The sequence below is a fragment of the Ochotona curzoniae genome, unplaced genomic scaffold, assembly GCF_017591425.1.
Source record: "Ochotona curzoniae isolate NIBS_2020 unplaced genomic scaffold, NIBS_Ocur_1.0 contig_3190, whole genome shotgun sequence".
Classification (NCBI taxonomy): domain Eukaryota; kingdom Metazoa; phylum Chordata; class Mammalia; order Lagomorpha; family Ochotonidae; genus Ochotona; species Ochotona curzoniae.
The window spans coordinates 17,910,948-17,933,096 of record NW_024465751.1 but is presented as its reverse complement, the minus strand read 5'-3'; the positions used below and the strand labels follow the sequence as shown (position 1 = coordinate 17,933,096).

The 22,149-nt window shown below is 34.5% G+C and overlaps 1 protein-coding gene across 3 annotated transcripts in view; it reads right to left on the bottom strand.

Moving 5' to 3' along the window:
• CSMD3 (CUB and Sushi multiple domains 3) overlaps positions 1–22,149 on the bottom strand; it is an 873,364-nt gene that overhangs the window by 197,256 nt on the left and 653,959 nt on the right. For all 3 annotated transcript variants that reach the window (XM_040979396.1, XM_040979397.1, XM_040979398.1), the window contains 4 exons: positions 20,495–20,686; positions 12,995–13,133; positions 9,034–9,221; positions 2,761–2,955 (listed from right to left, as the gene is read on the bottom strand). In XM_040979396.1, coding sequence (XP_040835330.1) covers positions 2,761–2,955; positions 9,034–9,221; positions 12,995–13,133; positions 20,495–20,686 — 714 coding nt within the window. The remainder of the gene's footprint in view (positions 1–2,760; positions 2,956–9,033; positions 9,222–12,994; positions 13,134–20,494; positions 20,687–22,149) is intronic.

Below are 22,149 nucleotides of genomic sequence, written 5' to 3'. Positions count from 1 at the left end.
TTCCGTATTTCTGGCTTTACATTTTCAAATGAAGTGTCCTCTAGTTATGAAATTCTTTCTTCTACCTCACTCACCCTATTGGTGAGGATTTCCATTGTAGTTTTAATTTGCCCTATTGTATTCTTTATGTCAAATATTTCAATTTGAATCTATTTTACAAATTGTATCTCTTTCGTAATGTATTCATTAAATTCTTGCTTTCATTTCATTTCTGAAGAGTGTTATCATGTTTTATATAAAAAATTCTTCTTTGACAGATTCTCAATGTCTTCATGCTTTAACTTTGTATTAAAATAATCTTTTGCTCATTTTTAAGGAAAATACTACTTTTCTTGTTTGAGTTAGCTGTGGTTCTTCTGTTACCCTTGACCATTGTCTTTCAGATCTGCAGGTTTCTATTCAAGTAAGCTGTTTTACCTTGCATTATTTATTATTCACAGGTTTGTGAGATTTTACTATTTCCTTTCTGTACCTGGTTCTCTGTTCGTTTTTAATCTGGATGATGGGGGCAGATGGAGGGAGCATTTGAGCCAGTCACTCTGGGGTGCTGTAGCCTTAGGTTTCCATACATTGGTCACCCTTCTAGGTCTCTACAGCCAGTATGACCCTGGCTGCTTTCCTTCTATCCCAGGTTATGTTTGGGTTGTGACATAGCTCCAATTACGTCCAAGGCAAGGGTGGCTCCTGCTGTGACTTTATACAGTATCACTCTTCCATCTTTTCTTGGTTGACCCTTGTTGGGCACTGGATAACTGTTGCTCTTGGAGACAAATGAGACATGATTGGTTTACCTGAGCTTTCTATGGACAAGTAGAGAGATTTTTCTAAAACAGAAGCAAGGGAAAGGAAAAATTCCCTCCCCTCATTCTACTCTCTTGATTTTTTTTTCCATTTTGGAGGTGGGGAGGTGATTCCCTGGACTTTAAAGAAAATTTCCTTTATGTTATTGCTGCTCAGTGGCAAGACCCCTGCCATGAATCTGGACTTCTACTAAGGTTTTGGGAACAACGTGCTACTGACTTTGGGGTGGGAATTGAGCGGTTGTGCACTCACGGTTCTGCATGTCTGTTATATATACCTCACTCTTTCCCACTTCTGGAATAGTACCTCAGAGTCAACAACCATTCATCAGCTTTGCTCCTTCTCACCTCCCATGCAGACACCACCACTTAAGAGCCCATGAACCCATGCTAATTTTCTCTTGTTCCCTCCTATCATGTCCAAAATGCTTATCATTGCCTAGACAGCCTTCATTCCTCCCTCTTGCATTGGGCACCCTTCATAGCCCTGGAATCTGCACAACTAGGTTCTAATGTCCACCTGTATGATCATATTTGGCCTCTAGTTTTTGCTTACATACCAGATTTCTTGAATTGTTCCAGATGCACCCTCTGCACCCTAGACTCCCACATCTCCTTCTCTGGTGGATCTGGTGGCTCTCCTGCATCTAGTGTCAACTATAGAATTCTATGGCAGCCTGTAGAACTTCCACTCAGCTTCACCTCCCTGCATCGGTGTTAAGGACAGTGCTTTGCTCCTGTGTCATTGTTCACACTGTGGGGGAGAGTCACAGATGTCCAGCTACTCATCTCCTCTTGCGTCCATTTCAAATGCACAAGTCTGTTGTCCATGTGCTGGGTTACCTTTCTGTATCTTAATTCCCTTTTGCTGACCCTCCTCTTTGGCTGTGGGCAGCAACCTCAGGTATTTTCTGTACCATTTCCTCATCCACACAGCTCCACCTTTCTTCCACAGGCCTCATGTGATCTCTGCTCACCTAATTTGGTGATTTTCCTTCTCCATCTCTGCTCAGCACCCACTTTTCTCCCACCACCCTATCTCCATTCACAGGCTATAGCCTCACACCCTAATTAATCATATTGAGACACAATCCTATTCTTTTTATTTTTCGTTTAACTACATCAATACCATCTCTTTAAAAATTATGGTCATGATCAAAGGATTTTATGTTATGACTCATTGCTGATGATCACATTTTGGAAATTCTGCACTAAATGATATCATCTTTGAATCGCCTTGTGAAATGCATTAGGATCATTCAATTGACTAGGCATCTTGAAATTATATCACTTGAATAGTATCAATTGACCAGTAAATAGTAATACTAATTGACTAATAAATTGTAGTGATGCTACTACTTCTCCTTTCTAAAACATTCTTCTGCACTGTATCTTTATCCTATAAAGAAAATTAGGAGTATTTCTATGTGACTTTTAAACATATCACACTTCTCTTTTTGAACAACCTGAATCATAGGAGATATTTAATTTCTCTTGTATCTTTTATCCACCTACATCCTTATTTCAGATGAAAATTCACCTGTTGCTGATAATATTAAAGTTATTGTAATTATCTCATTGTGACAGAATACCAGTTTTATATCAATACTTGTTATTCCTTTACTTGGGCAAAATCTTCTGGGAACCTACTATTTTTTTCACTACTCTGAGACTGAAGACACACAAATGAAAGCAACAATTATGACACTCCCGCTCTCAGAGAATTAGTCTAATATAATTTGTACAGGTTCCATAAGATGCCTATGATTATAAACATGACCCCTATACCACTTTTTCCTTAAATTTAATTTTAAAGATCTTGACAAAGAATTAATATTATCTATATCACACTTAAGGATAATATATTAGTGACCAGGTCAGATTTTAAATGCAGAAACAGCTTCATGCATTTCTTGATTTCATCTAAAAGAACTTCATCAAACAATGTAATTATTCTTACCATGACAGCTTGGAAGGACTCTGTTCCATCCAGGTCTCCCATCATCTCCCATTATACAGGTGAGTGTTGAATAACCTTGAAGAACATAACCAGCATCACAGTAATAGGTGACTGTTGACCCTAATTTATAATCCATTCCTAGTCTGGTACCATTCATTATGTTGCCTGGATCAAAACAGGACTCTCGGAGTTTTGCTGTAAGATAGTAACAAACATTATTTTAAAATAGTACTTTAAGATATAACATGCATTACTCTAAAGCATTATATTCTCTGAAAGCTTCAGAATATATTCTTTTTTTCCTCTAATTTAAAAGGCAAGGCAACAATCATTTTCTCTGTGATGACTGCAAGTTCAAAGTGTCATGCTATATCTGTCAGTTTACTGAATCATAACAAGTAGTCAGAAAATAAAATCGTAACAAATACTTTCATTAAAGTCAGTATCTAGTGAATATAGTCAAACATGGGATGAATGTTTTGCCAAGCAGCAAAGATGCTACTTGAAATGTACTGAACAAGTAACAGAGAGCCTGGATTGGAGTACTGCCTCAAATTTAATTTAAAATCCCTACTATAACATGCACTCTGGAAGACAGCAGGCTATGATTTGAGTAGTTGGGTATTTGACACTTAGATGAGTAATATACTGAATTCTAGCTTCCAGGTTGTATGGAGTACACCAGTAGCGGAAAATCTCTCTCTCACTCATATAAATAAGCAAGTTAAAGCAAAAGGTTTTGAATTTATTACAATGTCTTATGTAGTATTTTTCATGCATGAATAATTTAAGGGTATTATTGTCGAACAGAGGAAGGACTTTTTATAATAATTCATTTAAAAATTTTGTTTGTTTCTTTGAAAGGCAAAGTAAGAGAGGGAGAGAAAGAGAGAGAGAGAGAATGAGAGAGAGAAAGAGATTGAGATTATGTTTGTTGGTTTACTTTCCAAATGGCTACAACAGCCAGGGTTGGATCAGACAAAAGCCAGAAGCTAGAAGCCAAGAATTTCATCCTGTTCTCTCAACATGGGTTACTAGGGTTGAAACAACTGAGCCATCTTCTACTGCCATCTTCTACTGCCTTCCTGGGTACAAAAACAAGAAAATGGATTGGAAGGGGAACAATGAAGATATTAGTTGGGATCCTAATACAGAATGCTGGCATTGCAAGTTAGAGCTTAAACCACTGTGTACCATAATGCCAGCCCAATAGTATTTTTTTTTCTAATTAAAAAGATGTTCACCTCAACTAATGTACATTCTTTCTATATTAATTTACATGGAAGTGATTCCAGCACCTATGTTGAAGCAACAGGAGACTGCTAAATTGGTAACTAAGAATGGAGCTTCAGTGACATAGAAATTAATTAATTTGTTTTTAAAATAAAACCACACATTGAGTCTTTACTTAACAAGCAGAAAACACAACACAATTTTTATGCAGAATCACACCCTGATGCTGGCTTTCTTTGAATTGAACCAAGGTCCTGGAATTAAAAAAAAAAAATTGGAAACAGTGGTTTATAAAAGCTTTAATCTCAGGGCTGCTGCTGAATACTCAACTGGCTAATCAACTAGCTAATTCTCTTCCTACAAGTTTTGGGATCCCATATTGACACAGGTTCATCTTTTAGCTGTTCCACTTACCACCCAGCTCCGTACTTGAAGCCTGGGAGAGCAATAGAAGATGGCCCAATGCTTTCATGTCACATGGGGGACCTTAAAGTAGTTCTTATCTCCTGGCATTGGATCAGCTCAACTCTGGCCATTACAGCCAGTTGGGGTGTGAACCAGCAGATGGAAGATCATTCTGTCCTTCTCTCTATAATTATGCCCTTCCGATAAAAATTTTAAAAAAGGATTGATTTTTTGATAAATTTGGTTTCACTATGGAATTTTCCTACAGACAGATTTTAGAGACACGTCCTAGAGAATTACCTAATTTGATTTAAAGCAGTATAATTGTGAAGAAATACTGTGTAAGTATGAAAATAGGACCTCATTCAGAGTTACATGTGAGAGGTACTAGATTGTACTTCCTACTGTGTAGTAAACATGAAGGGAACAGGAGAGGTAGAGGAGAAGGATTATCATATATTACTTTTTGTCTCAATCTGTGTACCACATTTGCATTTAATTTTTGTGGTACTAATACTTTTATGCAGTGTTTTGCAATTCATTTGACAATTATAACCTTTGAAAAGAGTTACACTTTTTTAAATCCTTTAGTATATTATTTCTGTTGCATTTATAAATGTCTCTACTCATGGGGAGGGTCTCTCCTTTGAGAACAGTTAATCACCTCACTTAGAGTAAGTACATCCGAAATAATTATTATTTTCTTCAAAATTACATTTATGGTTCTTTTCTTAGAATGACATTCTTAGAAATAATGAAACATTATACTTTTCCAAGTTCTGAAATAAGAATGCATGCACATTTAGCTGACATGTGGCAAATAGATTTCATGTCAGCTACCTAATAAAACAGATTTAGTGCTGGTTGCCAGAATGTTATGTGGAGACAGGAGAGGGAGGCTATGCATGGCTTCTATGAGAAAGAATGCTATATTTATGTAGCACCATCTGTCACAACCACGGCTATTAGATTCTCTTCCTGCATTTTTTATCCCTGTGATCTCTGAAAATATTCACAGTGAAACTTTTGCTTAATTCTGTTTGTTTCTTTGTTTGTTCAACAGGTTATATTTATAAGCCTATCAAAGTGCAGACATATGTAGCTATTCTAAATTAAGTCCTTTGTTGTAAAATGCAGGAAAAGAATGTATCTTTAAGGTTTTTAAAATTATTTTCAAGACTACTACTATTTTATGAATATAATGTGAATCTACCAGAGAACACAATTTTTTCTTTAATCTGTGGAGAATTCATCAATAATTATTGAATATGTACCATGTGGGGTCATTATTTTAGAAACTCAGCATATAATGTGAATAAACTGACAAGCTCTTTGTTCTGAAGAATTTTCCATTTAGCATTTCATATGTAGAGGGTTAATGGAATGTGTGAAGGGAACTGATAAGTAATATCCTGAGGTTCAATAAAATGCTGGATCACAGAAGGAGCTTTGCTCACACTCTGAATCACTTTAGTTTTGTTATTTGACTTCAGGCAAAATACTTTATTGTGCCCCAAATGTATCACTTAAAAAAGTAATTACTGATAAATAATTTGCATATGCCTGAATACAAGTTTTTTTTTCTATATCCTTCTAACATGGTCTTCAATCACTAATAATCATCACATCTAAAAGTGAAACAATTGTGTTAATTTCAAAATCAGGCATGACACACAAATGATGACTGTGTGTTGTTCTTATCTATGAGAGATTATGCATTGTATTTATATAGGGGAAATCAGTGGGGGGTGTTTTTGTGGAATTATATCATGAAATAATAAAATACATAAATTCTTTAGGGTTATAAAAATGATAGCTAATGAAGGAGTTAACCAAGTTTGCTAAATATGAGGAAGCTGCATGAGAGTGACTTTGGTTTTATTACTAGAAATAACCAGAAATACTAGTAATAAAGGTAACTCAATAACAGTGTGAAGTACAAAATATCTACAAATAAATCAGAAAATGTTTATGATCAGCAATGTAAGTCATTATTAAGACATTAAATGAAATATAAAAATATGTCATATTAACAAATGTGAATATGAAATATAACAAATAATTCATTTCATTCTCAAAATTATAAAGTCAGAGAGTAACACTCAAATTCAACGAGAAGAACAAGTTTAATTTTAAAATGTTTTAAAGTTTTTTTTTTCCTAAGATTTATTTAAGGGAATCAGACATAGTAGTTTAAACACTGGTAAGATAATCGCATACCCTGTCACAGTGTCTGGGTTCAATACCTAGACCTGGTTATTTTCTCCAGATATCTGCTAGTGCAGAGCCTAATGAAAAGCACTATGTTTCTCCCACCCACGTGGGAGACCTATATCGCTATCTACACTAACAATTTCTGACTACCCTAATCAGACCCTGTTGGTTGTTAGTATTTAGGAAGAGAACCAGTGGATGGAAGCTCCACCTGTTTTCTTTCAAATATATAAATATAACTTGGATGATCTAAAAAAAATGTGTCAAAGGACAGGATTACTAATGAAATATACATCCAAAATAGGGAGATGATAAGCTACTTGTAATCCGGCAATGACCATTACAATTATCAACGAAGAAACAGGCATTTGGCTTATGTGTTAAGATGCTGTTAACAAGTTCACATTATACAAGGGAATGCATAGGTTGTATTTTTTGACTCTGGTACTTTGTTCTAACTTTCTGCTTAAGTAGACTCTGGGAAACAGCAGTGATGCTTCAAGTGGCTGGGTTCCTGCCACTTGAGTGGGAGCTCTGACCTGAGCTCTGGTTTCTGCCTTCAATCATAGTCAGGCTGTCTAGATATAGGAGGCAGCTGTGGACTAAACTAACAGATAGATCTGCTTGTCCATTTATCTATCTTGTATCTATCTACCTATCTATCATGTATTTAATCTGCTTTTGTCTGCCAGCCCAATAAATAAATATTTTCTTAAATGACAAGGGATTTTCAACATCTTCTAGATAAGCAACTTAAAATTTCAGAAAGTTTGAAAGTTGTTTTTCAAACCCATAGAGTTTCTGAAATTCTTAACCTCTTCCAATGTTCAGATTAACCCAGAGAACAATTTGGCAGTACGGATTTATATTTCATAGGCTTTATTTCTGAATTATTCCTCTCTCATTTAGTTCTAAAAAGTTTCTCCTAAATAATTTCAAGGATACAGGGACAAAATATTTCTTTTATCATAACATTGCTGCAGTATTAAATTGACATAATGTGGGTATTTATCACTAGAATAATTAATATACTAATTGTGATACATTAATATAATGCACTGTCATAAGGAAGTGATAAATTAAGGCTACATGTATTAAACATGTCAAAAACAAAGTAAAGATTTTAAAAAAATTACCAGGAAATAAACACATATTAAAAACAGAAAATACAAAATTTGCCTTACATAAGGCAAAAGAGATATACATGACATAATCTGCAAAACATGCATAAGCATATATTCATGGAAAGATGAGCACCAAATTCAGGTTTAAGAGGGAAGAGGGTACTGCCATATAAGGACCAAAGATGACATAGATGAACTTATATACTCATTAATGTTTGTTTGGACAGCCAGATTGCCAGTCCTGGTTTAAGCTGGGTGCATTTTTCCCAGAAAAAGTGATAGGATACACAACAACTTTATCTAAGATCACTGATCCCCAACCCACAATCCCAAAGTTTAAATTTCTCTAGCATTCTCTGACACAGAGCAACTAGCATTTGCCAAGGGGCCCAATAAATAGCATCTCAGACTCTCATTGTCTTCACCAGGTAAGCTGCATCTCTCCCGCTACCAGGGCTTTTATCTTTGTCCTGTCGGATGGGAGACTCTGAAGTTCTCAATATTCTTATGGAAATGATATCTATTCAATGCCTGTCTTCAACAGATTCCTGGCTCTAGTATGCATTTTCAAGTTATGACAGAGATACTGGACAATGCTAACATAGGCATCTTGCAGACTTGTGAGTTTTTCTTTTCCCCAAAGTATTCTTCCTTAACAGATGTCATGTGTTGCAGGTTTTATCCTGACTTTTGTGATAGCCCTCATAAGACAAATGCTGTTCCTATGGCAAATCGAAAAGTAGTTTCAATTGCATATCTAATATTTGAGTTCTTAAAGCAAGTTTAAAGAGATCAGAAACAAACATAGTACAATGTTAAGGTGTTTCAAGCTGACAGTATACACTACGAAGTTTGCTTTATTATTATATTTCAAATTGTATTACTGAAAACATTTTGTTCTCCACATTCTGATTACTGACTCATTTAAGTATCTGAAGACATTTTCAAAAAACATCATTATTTTATTCTTTGTTGCCTGCATAAAAGTATTTGGGAGAAACTTTAGCTTACAAAAATTTAATTAAAACTATTTTGTGGCCTTCCCCAATTCCTGCAGTATAACATTTGCTCATTGTTTGCCTGACACACTTTCATTGACAGCAATTAGCAAAATGTCATTTTCTTTTTCACTGATAGAAGTCTATATTGAGAGCCCTTTTATGGTATGACTTGTACACTATGAACACTTAAAAATAAACTTACATCTAACTAGAAACAATGGTCAATACAAAATTATTCTCCCACATAAAAACTCAAAATGTAATTCATGTTACTAAAAGTGATTGTTCATATTTACCTTTGTATTCCAAATGGAATCCAGTATAACTAACAGATCCATCACTGCGAAAAGCCAAATGCATAGTATTTGAGCTGCTTTCTATTCTCTCTGGTAACTTGCTGTCTTGAAAACTTCCAATCAGAGCACTATTACTATCTGGTCCATCATATATATACAGGAAGTCATAATTTGGTTCTATGCTAAAACTAAAAGAAAAAAAAAGAAGATGAGAAAGAAGTAGCATGACTATTGTTAGACTTTTAACCATAATAATCATATAATCATATCATGTTTACAAATAATATCAGGGCCTATGAAAATAAACTAATAAAAATTTGCCATGAAACAACGTACTGCATGTAAATATCAAATCAATGGAAAAGAACGTAAAGCATCCTGACACTTCCAAACATTTCTAAATTCATATGTCTTCCAGAGGGAATAACAACATTAATATGTAATTTTGCTTCTCCCTGTAGTAATTCTGTATCCTTAAATAAATTACTTTATATTGATGAAGTGCAGAGAATAATATTCACATACGCAAGCACACATTCTATACATGTAAATGCAATCTCTTTTTAAAAAGTAATGGTAACAGACTTGCTTGGTGGAATACACGTACAGATACCATTCATGGTGCCAGCATCCAATATGAGTTCCAGTCTTTGTATTAGTTGATCCACATCTAGTTCCTGGCTAATGACCTGGAAAAGTAATGGAGGATGATCCAAGTGCTAGGGGCCCTGCATCCACTAGGAGACCTTAAACAAGCATCTGGCTCCTAGCTTCAGACTAGCCCAGCTTTGTGAATTACAGCTATTTGAGGAGTGAAGCTAAGTATGTAAGATTCTCTTTCCTCTCTCTCTCTCTCTCATCCTTCTTTTCAAATAAATAAATAAATATTTTTAAACAAATTGTATCATTTGCACTAACACTTTTATGAGCATTTTTGTTACAAAAAATCAATTCTACTTAAAGAAAAGTCCAAATATAAAGTTTTCACTTAAATTACTCAAAATGGGGCCTGAATTTTAGCATCTCATATTAATGCCAGTAAAAGTCCAGGCTGCACCATTATTGATCCAGCTACTCACCAATGAGCCTGGAAGTGCAGCAGAAGCTGGACCAAATGCATGGGCATAGGATCATGTGTAGTTTCTGGCTCGTGAAATTAGTCTGTCCCAGATTAGACCAGACATAGACACTAGAGGTGTGAAAATTTTTCTCTCTGTGTCTTGCTTCTTCCCCTGCCCTCCCACCATGTGACTGCCTGTCAATTAAATAGCTAAAACGAAATACTGCACATTTTATTAAGCATTCTTTTTCCTGAAAGCATATGAATTTCTTCCAGAACTTCATGTAGAGAAATTCAGACCAATATAATATAGGAAAATAGATGGACTTGTGCAGATTATTAAGAAAAGTCAGTCCATAAAACAAAATAAATCCAGTAAAGCTGGACATTATTAAGTATCAGTAAGAAGACTTTTTTCCCCCAAGTTTTACCATCTTTGCATTGAACAAATTTTCTAAGTGAAAGACAGTGTTTCCAACTATACATGATTTACAGTGTTGAAGATCCTACAACAATTTCATGTTAGATGTGTAAATGAACTAGTGGATGAGGTAAACTACTTAAATATTCTTATACATAAAAGGTGGTGAAAAAAACTGCACTTGTGCAGAGATATCAAATTTGTTCATGTTACCTAACCATTCCAGTAACATGAGAAAACTGGGAGCCATCAATCAATATATTTCACATGAATTTACTCTGTAGTTCGATGAACATAATTCATTTCACTAATGTTAAATTGTTTCAGTAGATATGGTGACTGATTTTGGTAACTGTTAACATTAATGTAGTAGAACCCAGAAGACTCCGCCTGATTTTGTTCTAAAACTAAACACAAGCTTCTGAGTTTCATTTCTCTCAACATTAAGATGGTGATAACAAGTTCCTTGCCGATCTCACTATTGGAAATATCACTGGAAACAGTGGTTTTGTAAATTACGTAATTGTGTTTATTATAATCAGAAGGCTAAAACTCTACTTAACAATGAAATCAGAGTAGGCTTTGTGGCAAGGTAGTTCACTGGAGTGCTGGCTTGAATCCTGGCTCCTGTAATTCTAATCCATCTCCCTGGTAAATGTGTATCTAGGAAGGCAGCAAATGAACACTGAACCACTTGAATTCCTGCCATCCTCAGGCTTAGCCTGGTCCTTTCCTGGATGCTGCGTTCACTTGGATAATGAATTTGCACCTCTCTCTCTCTCAATGTGTCCCTTCCTAATTCCCCTCCTCCCTCAATACCTTTGAAATAACAAGAATAAAGTACTTTTAATTTTTGTCTTAGTCGAATACTGAAAATATTGACTTGGAAAGTGAAAATCAAGCAAAAAAAAATTTTTTTCAGGAAATGTTAGAATCTTAGTTGCTTTTTTCACAAAACTGAAAGGATTATAGTTTACAAGGCACTTTCATTAAGTATCAACTCAATTTTATAATGTAATCCTGTGAATATAAGAGGGATTATGATTTCCATTTTCTCAATGAAAATCTTAAGACCCAGAAGAGTTAGTGGTCTCTCTCAAATACATAAAAATGTATGTGTTTGGTACATTTTTATGACTTCAAATTATCTTTTTTGTAAAAAGCAGATTTCATATTACAAAACTGCATTTTTACCCTACCACTTTACATAATACCAAACAGCTTTAATAAACTGGTAGAAGGAATTGTTACTTTATATTGAGTCAACATATTGAAGATATCACTTTAATACAGATTAGGCACATTTCTATATAGGAAATCTTTAAACTATTTAACACCTCTCAGTACATTTTTTCTAGTATTTATTTTTATTTGAAAGTCAGTTTTTATAGAGAGAGGTCTTCCATCCACTGGTTCTCTCCCCACAACATGGTCATAATGGCTGGAACTGAGTGGATTCAAAGCTGGGAGCCAGGTATTTCCTGTGGGTCCCCCACGTGGGTTCAGGTTCCATGGAACTGGGTCATTCTCTCTTGCTTTACCAAGCCATAATCATACAGCAGAATGGGAAGTATAGGCAGCCAAAGTATGAACCAACCCCCATATAGGATGCTGGTGGTGCAAGGTGGATGATTAGTTTACTGTGCCACCATGCTGTCCTACTTCTCAGCAAATCTTAAAGAAAAAGAACAGATTTTTACCTGTTGCCTACTAGCCCCATATGAGGCAACTATGGTTCTTCTAAATAATTTACCCTCATAACATAGTATCAAATTAGAACTCAAATCCTACTGACTTCTATTCTCCATAAACTCCAATCCTCTTTGATTCAGTAATACATTAAAACTGCAATCCACGCTGAATAGCAATTTGTGTACTTTTTGGAGTACTTTCATGGGAAGTTCTATCATGAGATGCATTTTGCTGAAAAATAATAACAGGGTTTTTGCCAGTCTAACTTAATCAAGCTAGCAGAAATAAAAGTAGTTGGGAATACGTGTCTTTCCAAGCTCACTGCTAGTGTTTGTACAATGGGTTTCAAATGCTTATTAAGACTTCAGAGACTGAACATGTGACAAAAAATTGATTTTTTTTAAATTCTGAAATTTGGAAAACAAAACAAATTTTCCAGCAGTGATAGCAAGTATATGTAGGGAAAATGCTTACAAAGAAAACCGCTTTATGACCATCCATAAACTATTTGATCTGTGACACGCTTCCACTACACTGAAATCTAGTGAATTTGTTTATTCACTAAGTTCTACAACTGCTATACTACTATTGAAGACTTTGTAAATTTGTAATTATAAAATATTAGCATTGAAATGAACTTTTCTTTAGAAAAAAATTAAAATACTACACATAATTTGGTTTTGTTTGTTTTTCAGCATCGCCCACGGAAAAGGGTAAAGCAAACTAATCATGAATTTGTTGATGAATTTGATGAATTTACTTAAAAGGAGGAATGTAGAAGAACTCACCTGATGAATGCCAAGGAGATCACATAGTCTGTATTTACAGTGATGGTCCAGTCACAGTCCCTGCTATGCGGATATGGATGAGGGAAGTTTGGCGAAAGAATAAAGCCTGAAGATCCTGTTAAATTGCCTCCACAGGGTGCTTTAATTTAAACAAGCAAACAAAATCCCTTAAGAGATTAATAAAATTTATTAGCTATCAATATTTGTGAAAACATTTCTCTTTAAAGGCTTCTGAGGTTTCACATACACCTTTTATAGCACCGGATGCTTGGCTACTGTATTGTCCTTCAGGGAAAGTTTTGAATACATCGATGCATGCAAGGGTAAATTGGATGTTGTTACTTTGCTGGCTATAAAACACTTGAAAAATCTTGTATTTACTTGTTTTAATTTAGCTTTTTGGTTTGTTTGTTTTACTAGTTGCTTCAGGTAATGAAGAAGCACTGGGAAGAAAGCTCCATGGCTACTAGAAACAAGAACGTTATTAGATAAAATCAAAAGCAAATCAAATGAAAACAAGAAAGGTCATAATTGAAAAATAGGATATGTGACACTTGGTTGATTTTAAAATCTTCTCTATACTTTTAAATATCTTTAAGAAGGAAGTTGCAATACTCATTAATGAGTAGAAGTGGGCAATTATCTAAGAATTTTAGGTTTTTAAACACTTTTCTTTTGAATATTATGATATTTCTAAACTCTAGATGCCTGGCTTGTTGATAAAAGTAGGCAAGTAACACAGTTATCTTTCTGGCGCTGACCAAGGAGTTATAGATCATCATACTTTTAGAGTCTCAAAAAGTGGTCTTCCTTAGAGAATTATTAACGAATATGTTAAGCGCAGTGTACGTTCACAAAACAGGATTATTACCAATGGCTGATAGCTTTGGAATATAGGAAAGTACAAATGTCCCTGGCTGTGAGTAGAAGAGTTGGGATATAACTACATAAGAATCTCTGCATGTGTGTGCACATGTCTGTGTGTGTATGTATGTGTGTGTGCATCTGACTCTGTGTGCATGTATACATATGTGTGTGTGCCTCTGTATGTGTCTGTGTTTACGTACATGTGTATGTGTGCGTGTATGTGTAAGAGGTAGAAAGGGAGACTGACATTAGGATTCTCACATTCTTTGGATATTTTCTACATTTAATAAGTATATCAGCTTTCTTTCATAGACTTTAAAATTATCTCAGATAAATGATCCTTTTCACTTATAAGGAATATAGACTCTTTGAGTAGCAAAACACTAGTTTTTGAAAGGAGTTTTGCTTATGTCAAATTTTCAGCATTTCTATCCTTTACATGATACACATGTTAATGCAAAAGCATCCCTACAATTTAAGTTTTCCGTGTAAATTACAGAAGTCCATTATTGCATTCATCCATGCTCTTTCACTGTCCTTGCCTCAGTGCCTCACTCTCACAAAATGATGTCACCTTCTTCTGTGTGGAGAATATTTAGTTCACGTAATTTATCATCCATTGCTGTCATATTGGTTGTATATTTTTACAGCACACTATTATAAATTATCACAACTTTGTGCAGTACCGACTTTCCAAACATAAGTGTCTAATTAGTATTTCTCTTAGAAATCAGAAGTCAAACAGTTCCTCTAATAATCAAGATAAAGCCATCGGTGTGGTCCGAGTTTCTTTCTCTCTTTCAAAGTCTGTGCTACTCGTTATCTTCCTTGTTCTATCAGGTAAGTCTCCTTCAGCTTCTGAACAATACGAAGTTGCCTGTAAAGTATTTTTACATTTTTTTTTCCCCCAACTGACCACTTTGCAGTTTATCTGTTGCTTCAGAAATTTCAATATCTTTTCTTCTCCTGGAAAAGGGTTTCTTTCAGGAAAACACTAGTCCCCATAAAAAAATAAGGTAGGAATCACTTAACATGTTTTGAATATTAGCCACTTATTTGGCTATGACAAGAGCAGACAGAATCTGTAGAATCTGATTTTTTTTGTTTCAATTAAGTAGCTGAGCTGCTTCATGCCATCCATCAATCTGAATAGAATTCCCCGCCAATCAAACGCTGACTAAGCACCTCTCTTTCTCCTTCAGGCCCCCAAATTTTGTCTGACAGTCAGTTATGATGCAGCGCAGGCATTATTCATTCTTATCAGGATGATTCCAAGGACAGTATCCCAGCTGGCTGCCCTTTCATCTGATTTATCCACAACTGTTTCTAACTTGGTTCATTTTTCCATAGAATAGAAGGATTCTTTCGCCCTGTCTCTTGATATGCTTGCTGAACAAGGACTACAGCGTTCTTCCTATTCCAGCAGCCCCTTCCTATAGCACCCTGGTGCACACCGCCACCCATGAAAGCATGACTTTTGAAAGTAATAGCTCTGTAGGCAGTTTAAATTGTTTTTAACTAAATAGAGCCAATATTTTTTGAAGACAAAAAAAATCTTATTTCATGGTCTCTTTCTGTTGTGTTTACCTTTATACAGAGTGAAGTGATTAGTACATCAAGTCATCTAAAGGGAAAAACAGTTTCTTAAGCCATTTTCCAAAGAAAAGTGTCTAAATATTAAATGCAAAAAAAAAGGTAAATTTAGGTCTACAGTTAAGATATTTTAACTTATGTTGGGAGAGATACAACAGCCATTATGTACTGATAGGCACTCCAGAGAACTCCAAAGGGTATTTTCTCCCCCGATTTTTCCTATCAAGAACAGCCATTTCCCTCAGCCTCCTTGTTGCCAACAGACGTATATTCCGAAATAATATTCATATTTTTCTGACTTCATCTTTTCTTTTATATCCATATACATCTTAATTTGACGCTCATTTTACTGTCCTGTTTTGGAATTAGATTTTAAATTTAGTCTACTGCATTTATTCAGTTGTCACTTTTTTCTTTTTCTTTTTTTTATTTTTGTTAAAGATTTATTTATTTATTTATTTATTTATTTATTTATTTATTTATTATAAAGTCAGATATACAGAGAGGAGAGAGACAGAGAGGAAGATCTTCCATTCGATAATTCACTCCCCAAGTGACCAGAACAGCAGGTGCTGCGCCGATTCGAAGCCGGAGCCAGGAACCTCTTCCGGGTATCCCACACAGGTGCAGGGTCCCAAGGCTTTGGGCTGTCCTCGACTGCTTTCCCAGGGCACAAGCAGGGAGCTGGATGGGAAGTGGGGCTGCCGGGATTAGAACTGTCGCCCATATGGGATCCCAGCACGTTGAAGGGGAGGACTTTAGCCATTAGGCCATGCTGCCAGGCCCTCTTTTTCTTTTTATTTGTTTGTTTGTTTGTTTGCTAAGCACAGCATTTACTTCTTCTTGTACTTTTGATGTTTTTCTGAGACCTTACATCATCTTGCCAGGTTTTCAGGGTTACATTTTTAATCATTAATTATATGCAATTTCTTTTTATTATTTCTTAGGTTTACTTTATATGTCTTTCTTTTTTGTTCGTTTCATTTCCTGCGTGGTGAATTCTAAACCGTATATGTAAGGATTGATTGGATATCTACTTGGCGGTAGACAGATATAGCAAGCAGAATATCCAACTGCCCAAACTCAAAGTGTATTTTCATCCTGTCCTGTGTTTCTAAATATTTTTACTGGTACTGTCATCCATCCATACTCACAAAACAGACATAAGATTTTCTAGTTTTCTTCATGTGTCAACAAGCCCTGCCAAGACAGTGCCTCAAAAAGAGGCACTGTCTTTCTCTGCCTACTACTAAATAGCAAGATTGTACTGACTTAATCAGTCTCTAGAATTTCCCTGATTAAACTTCATTTCCTCTGATTTGCTTCTTCAGTGAGTATTTTTAACTCATCGTATGTGTATATAAAAAAATTACTAGTTGTTTGTATTTCCTAAATAAAAATCCCTAAATATATAACTTTTATGTTGTGATACCTCATCCTTGTAATTTGTCACTCATTCCTGAAGAAATAAATTATACAAAATATCTTAAAACTGTTTGTCGTTTCTCATATTTCCATAAATTTACTCCTACTTTCCTTTTTCCTGAAATCTCATTTTTCCTTCTATAGTTCTATAACTCTTATGTTGTATTGCTCATGGCCTAAAAAAAGTTATCTTGAAAGACCCTAGTCTTGGCTCTACCTCACCTTTCTGCAATGCTCTCTGGCAACCAGAGCAACCCTGCCTAATCCATTTCACTTGTCATATTTTATTACTTAATCCACTCAAATGTTAACAATCACAATGTGGAAACTAGAGGATTCATCTTATATTTTACATTTCAAATTTCACTTACATTCCATATTCATGAATTGTAAGTGTCATTCAAGTGTGAAAATATTACCATAGTTGACTTTGCTCTGAGACTTTTAAAATTATATATAAAAATAAAAAATATTATAACTACATCTAATGGTAAAGGTACATGTCAGTGCACACATATATAATTGTAATGATAGCAAACTATTACTTTTACTGTATAATTGCTAAGATTGTAGAATTATTTGTAACCTGAGAGCAGGAGGTGGCAGAGATTGGGGAATATTTTTTATTTGTTTTAAAGTTCTTTATTTTTTGCAACACGTATTAATCTCTATATTGTTAGATAATGTATGTACATATATGCACATATGCATTCATATATATGCTATATCTTTCATGTGCTTTATCACAAAGTTATGGGGAAATCCACTGAATATCTTTTAAGTACATTAAGTACATCAGTGGATATTATCCATGATTACATTTCTAAATATCTCTCAATATATTTCAATTCTGTGGTTATTTCTGAAAATGTTTAAAGTCCAGGGATACAGATAGAGTGGCTGACATTTATATAACCTAAATTCTGAGAGCAAAAAAGAAAACAATTCTAAATCCACTCAACTTGACATTGTATTAGAAATGTATTTTAAGTTTTTGCAATAATCATAAAACATACATAATGTAAATCAAAGAAATTCCTGAATTAAATTTCAGTTAGTATCCATGAAATTTTAGTGGTTTTTTTTTTTTTGGTTTTGAATATAGTTTCTTCTGAAAAAATTAGATCAAATAAACTATTGATAGCTTTTAATTTTCCTTCCATTCAGCTTTATTTATGTCTACTGTCGCAGCAGCCCACCCATAACTAATGTCTTTGTTATTTACCTTCATATTGAATGCTGCTACTTTCCCTCTGGCAATGTCAAAGTAATCTTCACACTGTCAATTTTGTTGGAATGGATTCTATTAAGTCTCTTAAGATGCCGCCCTTCTGTTCACTACCTGCTCTCAGGGTGACTACTTCTACATGCAAGGAAAACGCCTTATGCTTCAGGGTCTGAGGCACAGATTTATAGAGTTTCTAAAAAGTTCAGGGTTTAATCTTTGGCATAGTATTTCCAATCACGAAGTTCTTTCTTATCAGTTTCAGAGGTCAAGCTTTCTGCAGCCTTAGCGATTTTTAACGTATTTTTTTTTCTTGGTTGTTTTCTTCAACAGAAGTTCCAATGCATATCTTGTGATTCAGCTATCTTTTCCTACCAAAAAATAATACACAGCACTACAGTCCATACAGCAACTCTTTATAGGCTTCTCAATTTCAGCAAGATTTAGAACTGATTTTTTTTTTCTAGAATCAAAACTTACTAGCCACAGTAATTCTTGTTCATAAATGGACTTTAATCTTGCACATTTTGGATTTAGTGCTTTTTTTAAAAAATCTCAGTATAAACTTGTCCCACTTTTTAGAATTCTACATATAAAGCTTTCAATTTAATATACTCCTAGAAATTCTAATAAATAATATTCTTTAAGTAGGTGACAGGATCACAATCTAACATACAGCTCTATCTATAATGATGAAATAGTTTTCTATAATTTCTTCTTTACATAGGTTATATTTATGAGGCTTATAATGAAATTTCAATGGATTCGCCTATGTTATTTTATAACTGGCATTTTCAGATTAAGTCATTACTAAAAAATCCTAAGAAAACATTAAGGCAAACATATGAAGCATCTTATAAGTCTCCTCTTCACTGGAAAATTGCTTATAGAATTGGTTTTTGCTTTCACAAATACAATTATGGCAAATGTAGACTAATGAATTCTTGATGATTTTAGAATCAATCCTGCAATAATGCATGACAAACAGCACCAGTAGCAAATTAAAGTATGAAGAGAGATGCCTCACCTGAAGCTATACCTTTCCCTCTTTGTTTTTTTATCTTTTTTTTTAAATTTCCTTGGATAAGTTCACTTCCCTGGCATGTCCTTTATTTTCTATAAAAGATACAAAGTTATCTGTGCACTGTCTGATTTGTTTGGGATGCTGGATATGTTTCTCTTATGTGCAGAAAAATTTTTACAAGTTGAATGTGTATAAGAGAAAATGTGTTGGAAAAAAATCACATTTTTTTGAAAGCTTTATTTTCACTGGAAACATGGTATATGACAAAGAACACCTTTGAGTTGTTTTATTGCTAATCCGCCATGTTGAGAATAGTGCCAAGATACATAAAATTTTCAATAAATATGATTTTCCAAACATTGCAGGAGAAGATGGAGTAAAATGCATATGAATAACTGGTGCTTCTGAAAACTCAATGACCACTTTTTTAAACTAACGTGTTTTTAAAAGTAAAATTTACTGTGAAATTATATTAAGCATTTTATCATTAATGAACAAAATTAAAAGTTTGTAAAGCATGCTATATTTGCCTTATGTCCAGTGCATAACAACTGTAATGCTGAAGATGTCAAGGATTCTGTTCTCAAGTTCTTTTCAGTATAGTAAGCTACACACTTAAATAATTAACTTTGGAGTAGAGAAAAACAAGAGATCAACATGTACTGTACCGTGAAGAAGACAGAAACACTAAAATACACAACAAAAGACTTAAACAAAATCGACTACCTACAGACTTTAATTCTTTTTAAGTCTGAAAGTAGTACATTTCTATCATTCTTTCTCAAATCCAGTAAATAAATAATTCTTATGGTAATTTTTCTGGAGTCTTTTGTGAGGATTCAGGAACAGACAGACCATGGCCACAAAAGGGAGAGAATTGAGAGTATCTAACCTGTTGAAACTTGATAATCACATAGAAAGTGATATTCTCTTGCAATACATGAATGAATTATAACTCAAAATTTTGAAGCTCTCATATACTTTCTGATACTTTTTTTTAAATTTTTTGGTCAGGAGGAATCACCACACAGAAGCAAGATCTATAGGGAATATTTTAAATGTATAATCTGAATTTACTTTTAAGACTTTAAAAGCAATGGTTAGCTACATTCATATAGTAAATTTAAGCATCAAGAATTTTCTAGAAGTTTAAATCATAATTCCTTTAGAATCTTAAACCACTGAGAATGTAAAGAAATTATTGATTCCTTTTTTTTTTTAAATTTTGAGCAGTTAGTGGGCCTCTAAAATCTTGGACTCCTTTATGTAACCAATTGTATATAATGTCTCAGCATATACCGTTAATTACAATTTTTAGCCATGTTTTATATTTATATATATAGTTGTAATTGTTCTTTAACCATACCTATACACACTGGTGGGCTGGGCTGCCAGAAGTATCGATTTTCTACCTGAATGCAGGTTATTCTTTCCTCTCCCTGAAGTTCGTAGCCTGGGTCACACTGGAAAACAACAGTGTCCCCAGGTTCTCTTCCATCTCCATTTCGAGTTCCGTTCATGGGAACCCCTGGGTCACGACAGGCAGTTGCAACAGAGCCTATCAGAAGACAGAAATAAAACTTCAGTTTTGATGTGACGAAAATCAACTTTAAAGTTGCAAATGTGAAATCATACAGTGCGGAGCTATTTACTTATGTATGTGCCTAGAGAGAACCGACGTTAGAAAGGATTGAATCAACTTGAATGACTACACAATACTTTATTTGCTAAAGAACTGGTTAAGAATTTGTTTCAAAAAATCACAAATGTTGGTTGTTGAGCATTAAATTTACTGAAATGTATTAAATTATAAAAGACACTATAAAGATATTGGCAAAAGGTGATCAGAGGGTGAAAATATCGATATGCAGCATATTCCACCAAGCCACTTCATACAGAGTATACAAATAGCTCTAAATTTCAACACACACACACACACACACACACACACACACAAAGAAAATCAATCCAACCACAGATGGGAGTAATACACCCTGATAAAAAGAATATTGTCTTACATGTAAAAGTAAATTCAATATCATTAACTATTAGAGAAACACAAATGATGTCCTTGTAAGATTATCTATAACTTCAAATTAAATAAGGATGCATACATATGTAAATATACACACAAGTATATCCCCATATAAATTGCTTGTAAATAGGCATATTCACAGAATAACACCAAATACAAAATAGATCTGGGTCTACACACATTTTCAGTGGGAATACAAATGATGCAGCCACCCTGAATAGGCCTCTGGAGGTTTCTTACAAAAATAAGCACTTATTTCATGATAATTTCTTAAAACAGTAAACATTTATCTCATGCATCAACTACATATTCCACTCTATGGCTTTTATCCCACCAAAAACAGCTAAAAGAACTTGAATAAATCCATGAAATGGAAAATTTTGAATTAAAAGGAAATATTCATGCATATCACTTGGATGAATTCCAAAGGGAGTCATGCTGAGTGACAGCATATCAAAAATTACGTATTATTGTTTGGATTTTTTTTTGTAGATCAATTTTATTTTTATTTAAGATGCTGAGTTACAGAAAGACAGAAGTTTCCCTCCTGGTGGTTCACTCTTCAAATAGCCACAAAACCCAGAGCTGAGCAGATCCAAAGCTAGGAGCTTCTGCCATTATTTCCCACAAACATTTCACTAGTTCACATGCATTGTGCATAGTGGCCAATGTCTCCACCTGTGATCTGGCATCCTACATAGACACTGGCTTATGTATTGGCTGCTCTATTTTTGATCTAGCTCCCTGTCAATGACTGGGAGAAAGCAACAGAAAATAGTCAAAGTGTTTGGGATTTTCTATCCATATAGGAGACCTGAATGAAACTCCTGGAGTTGGGCCATTCCCCGCTGCTTTCCAGGCCTTTAGCAGCAAGCTGGTTTGGAAGTGGAGCAGCCAGCACATGAATCAGAACCCATGTAGGGTGCTGGTACTACAGGCAGAGGATTAGCCTGTAAGCCACCATATCAGAATTTTGATAATCTTTT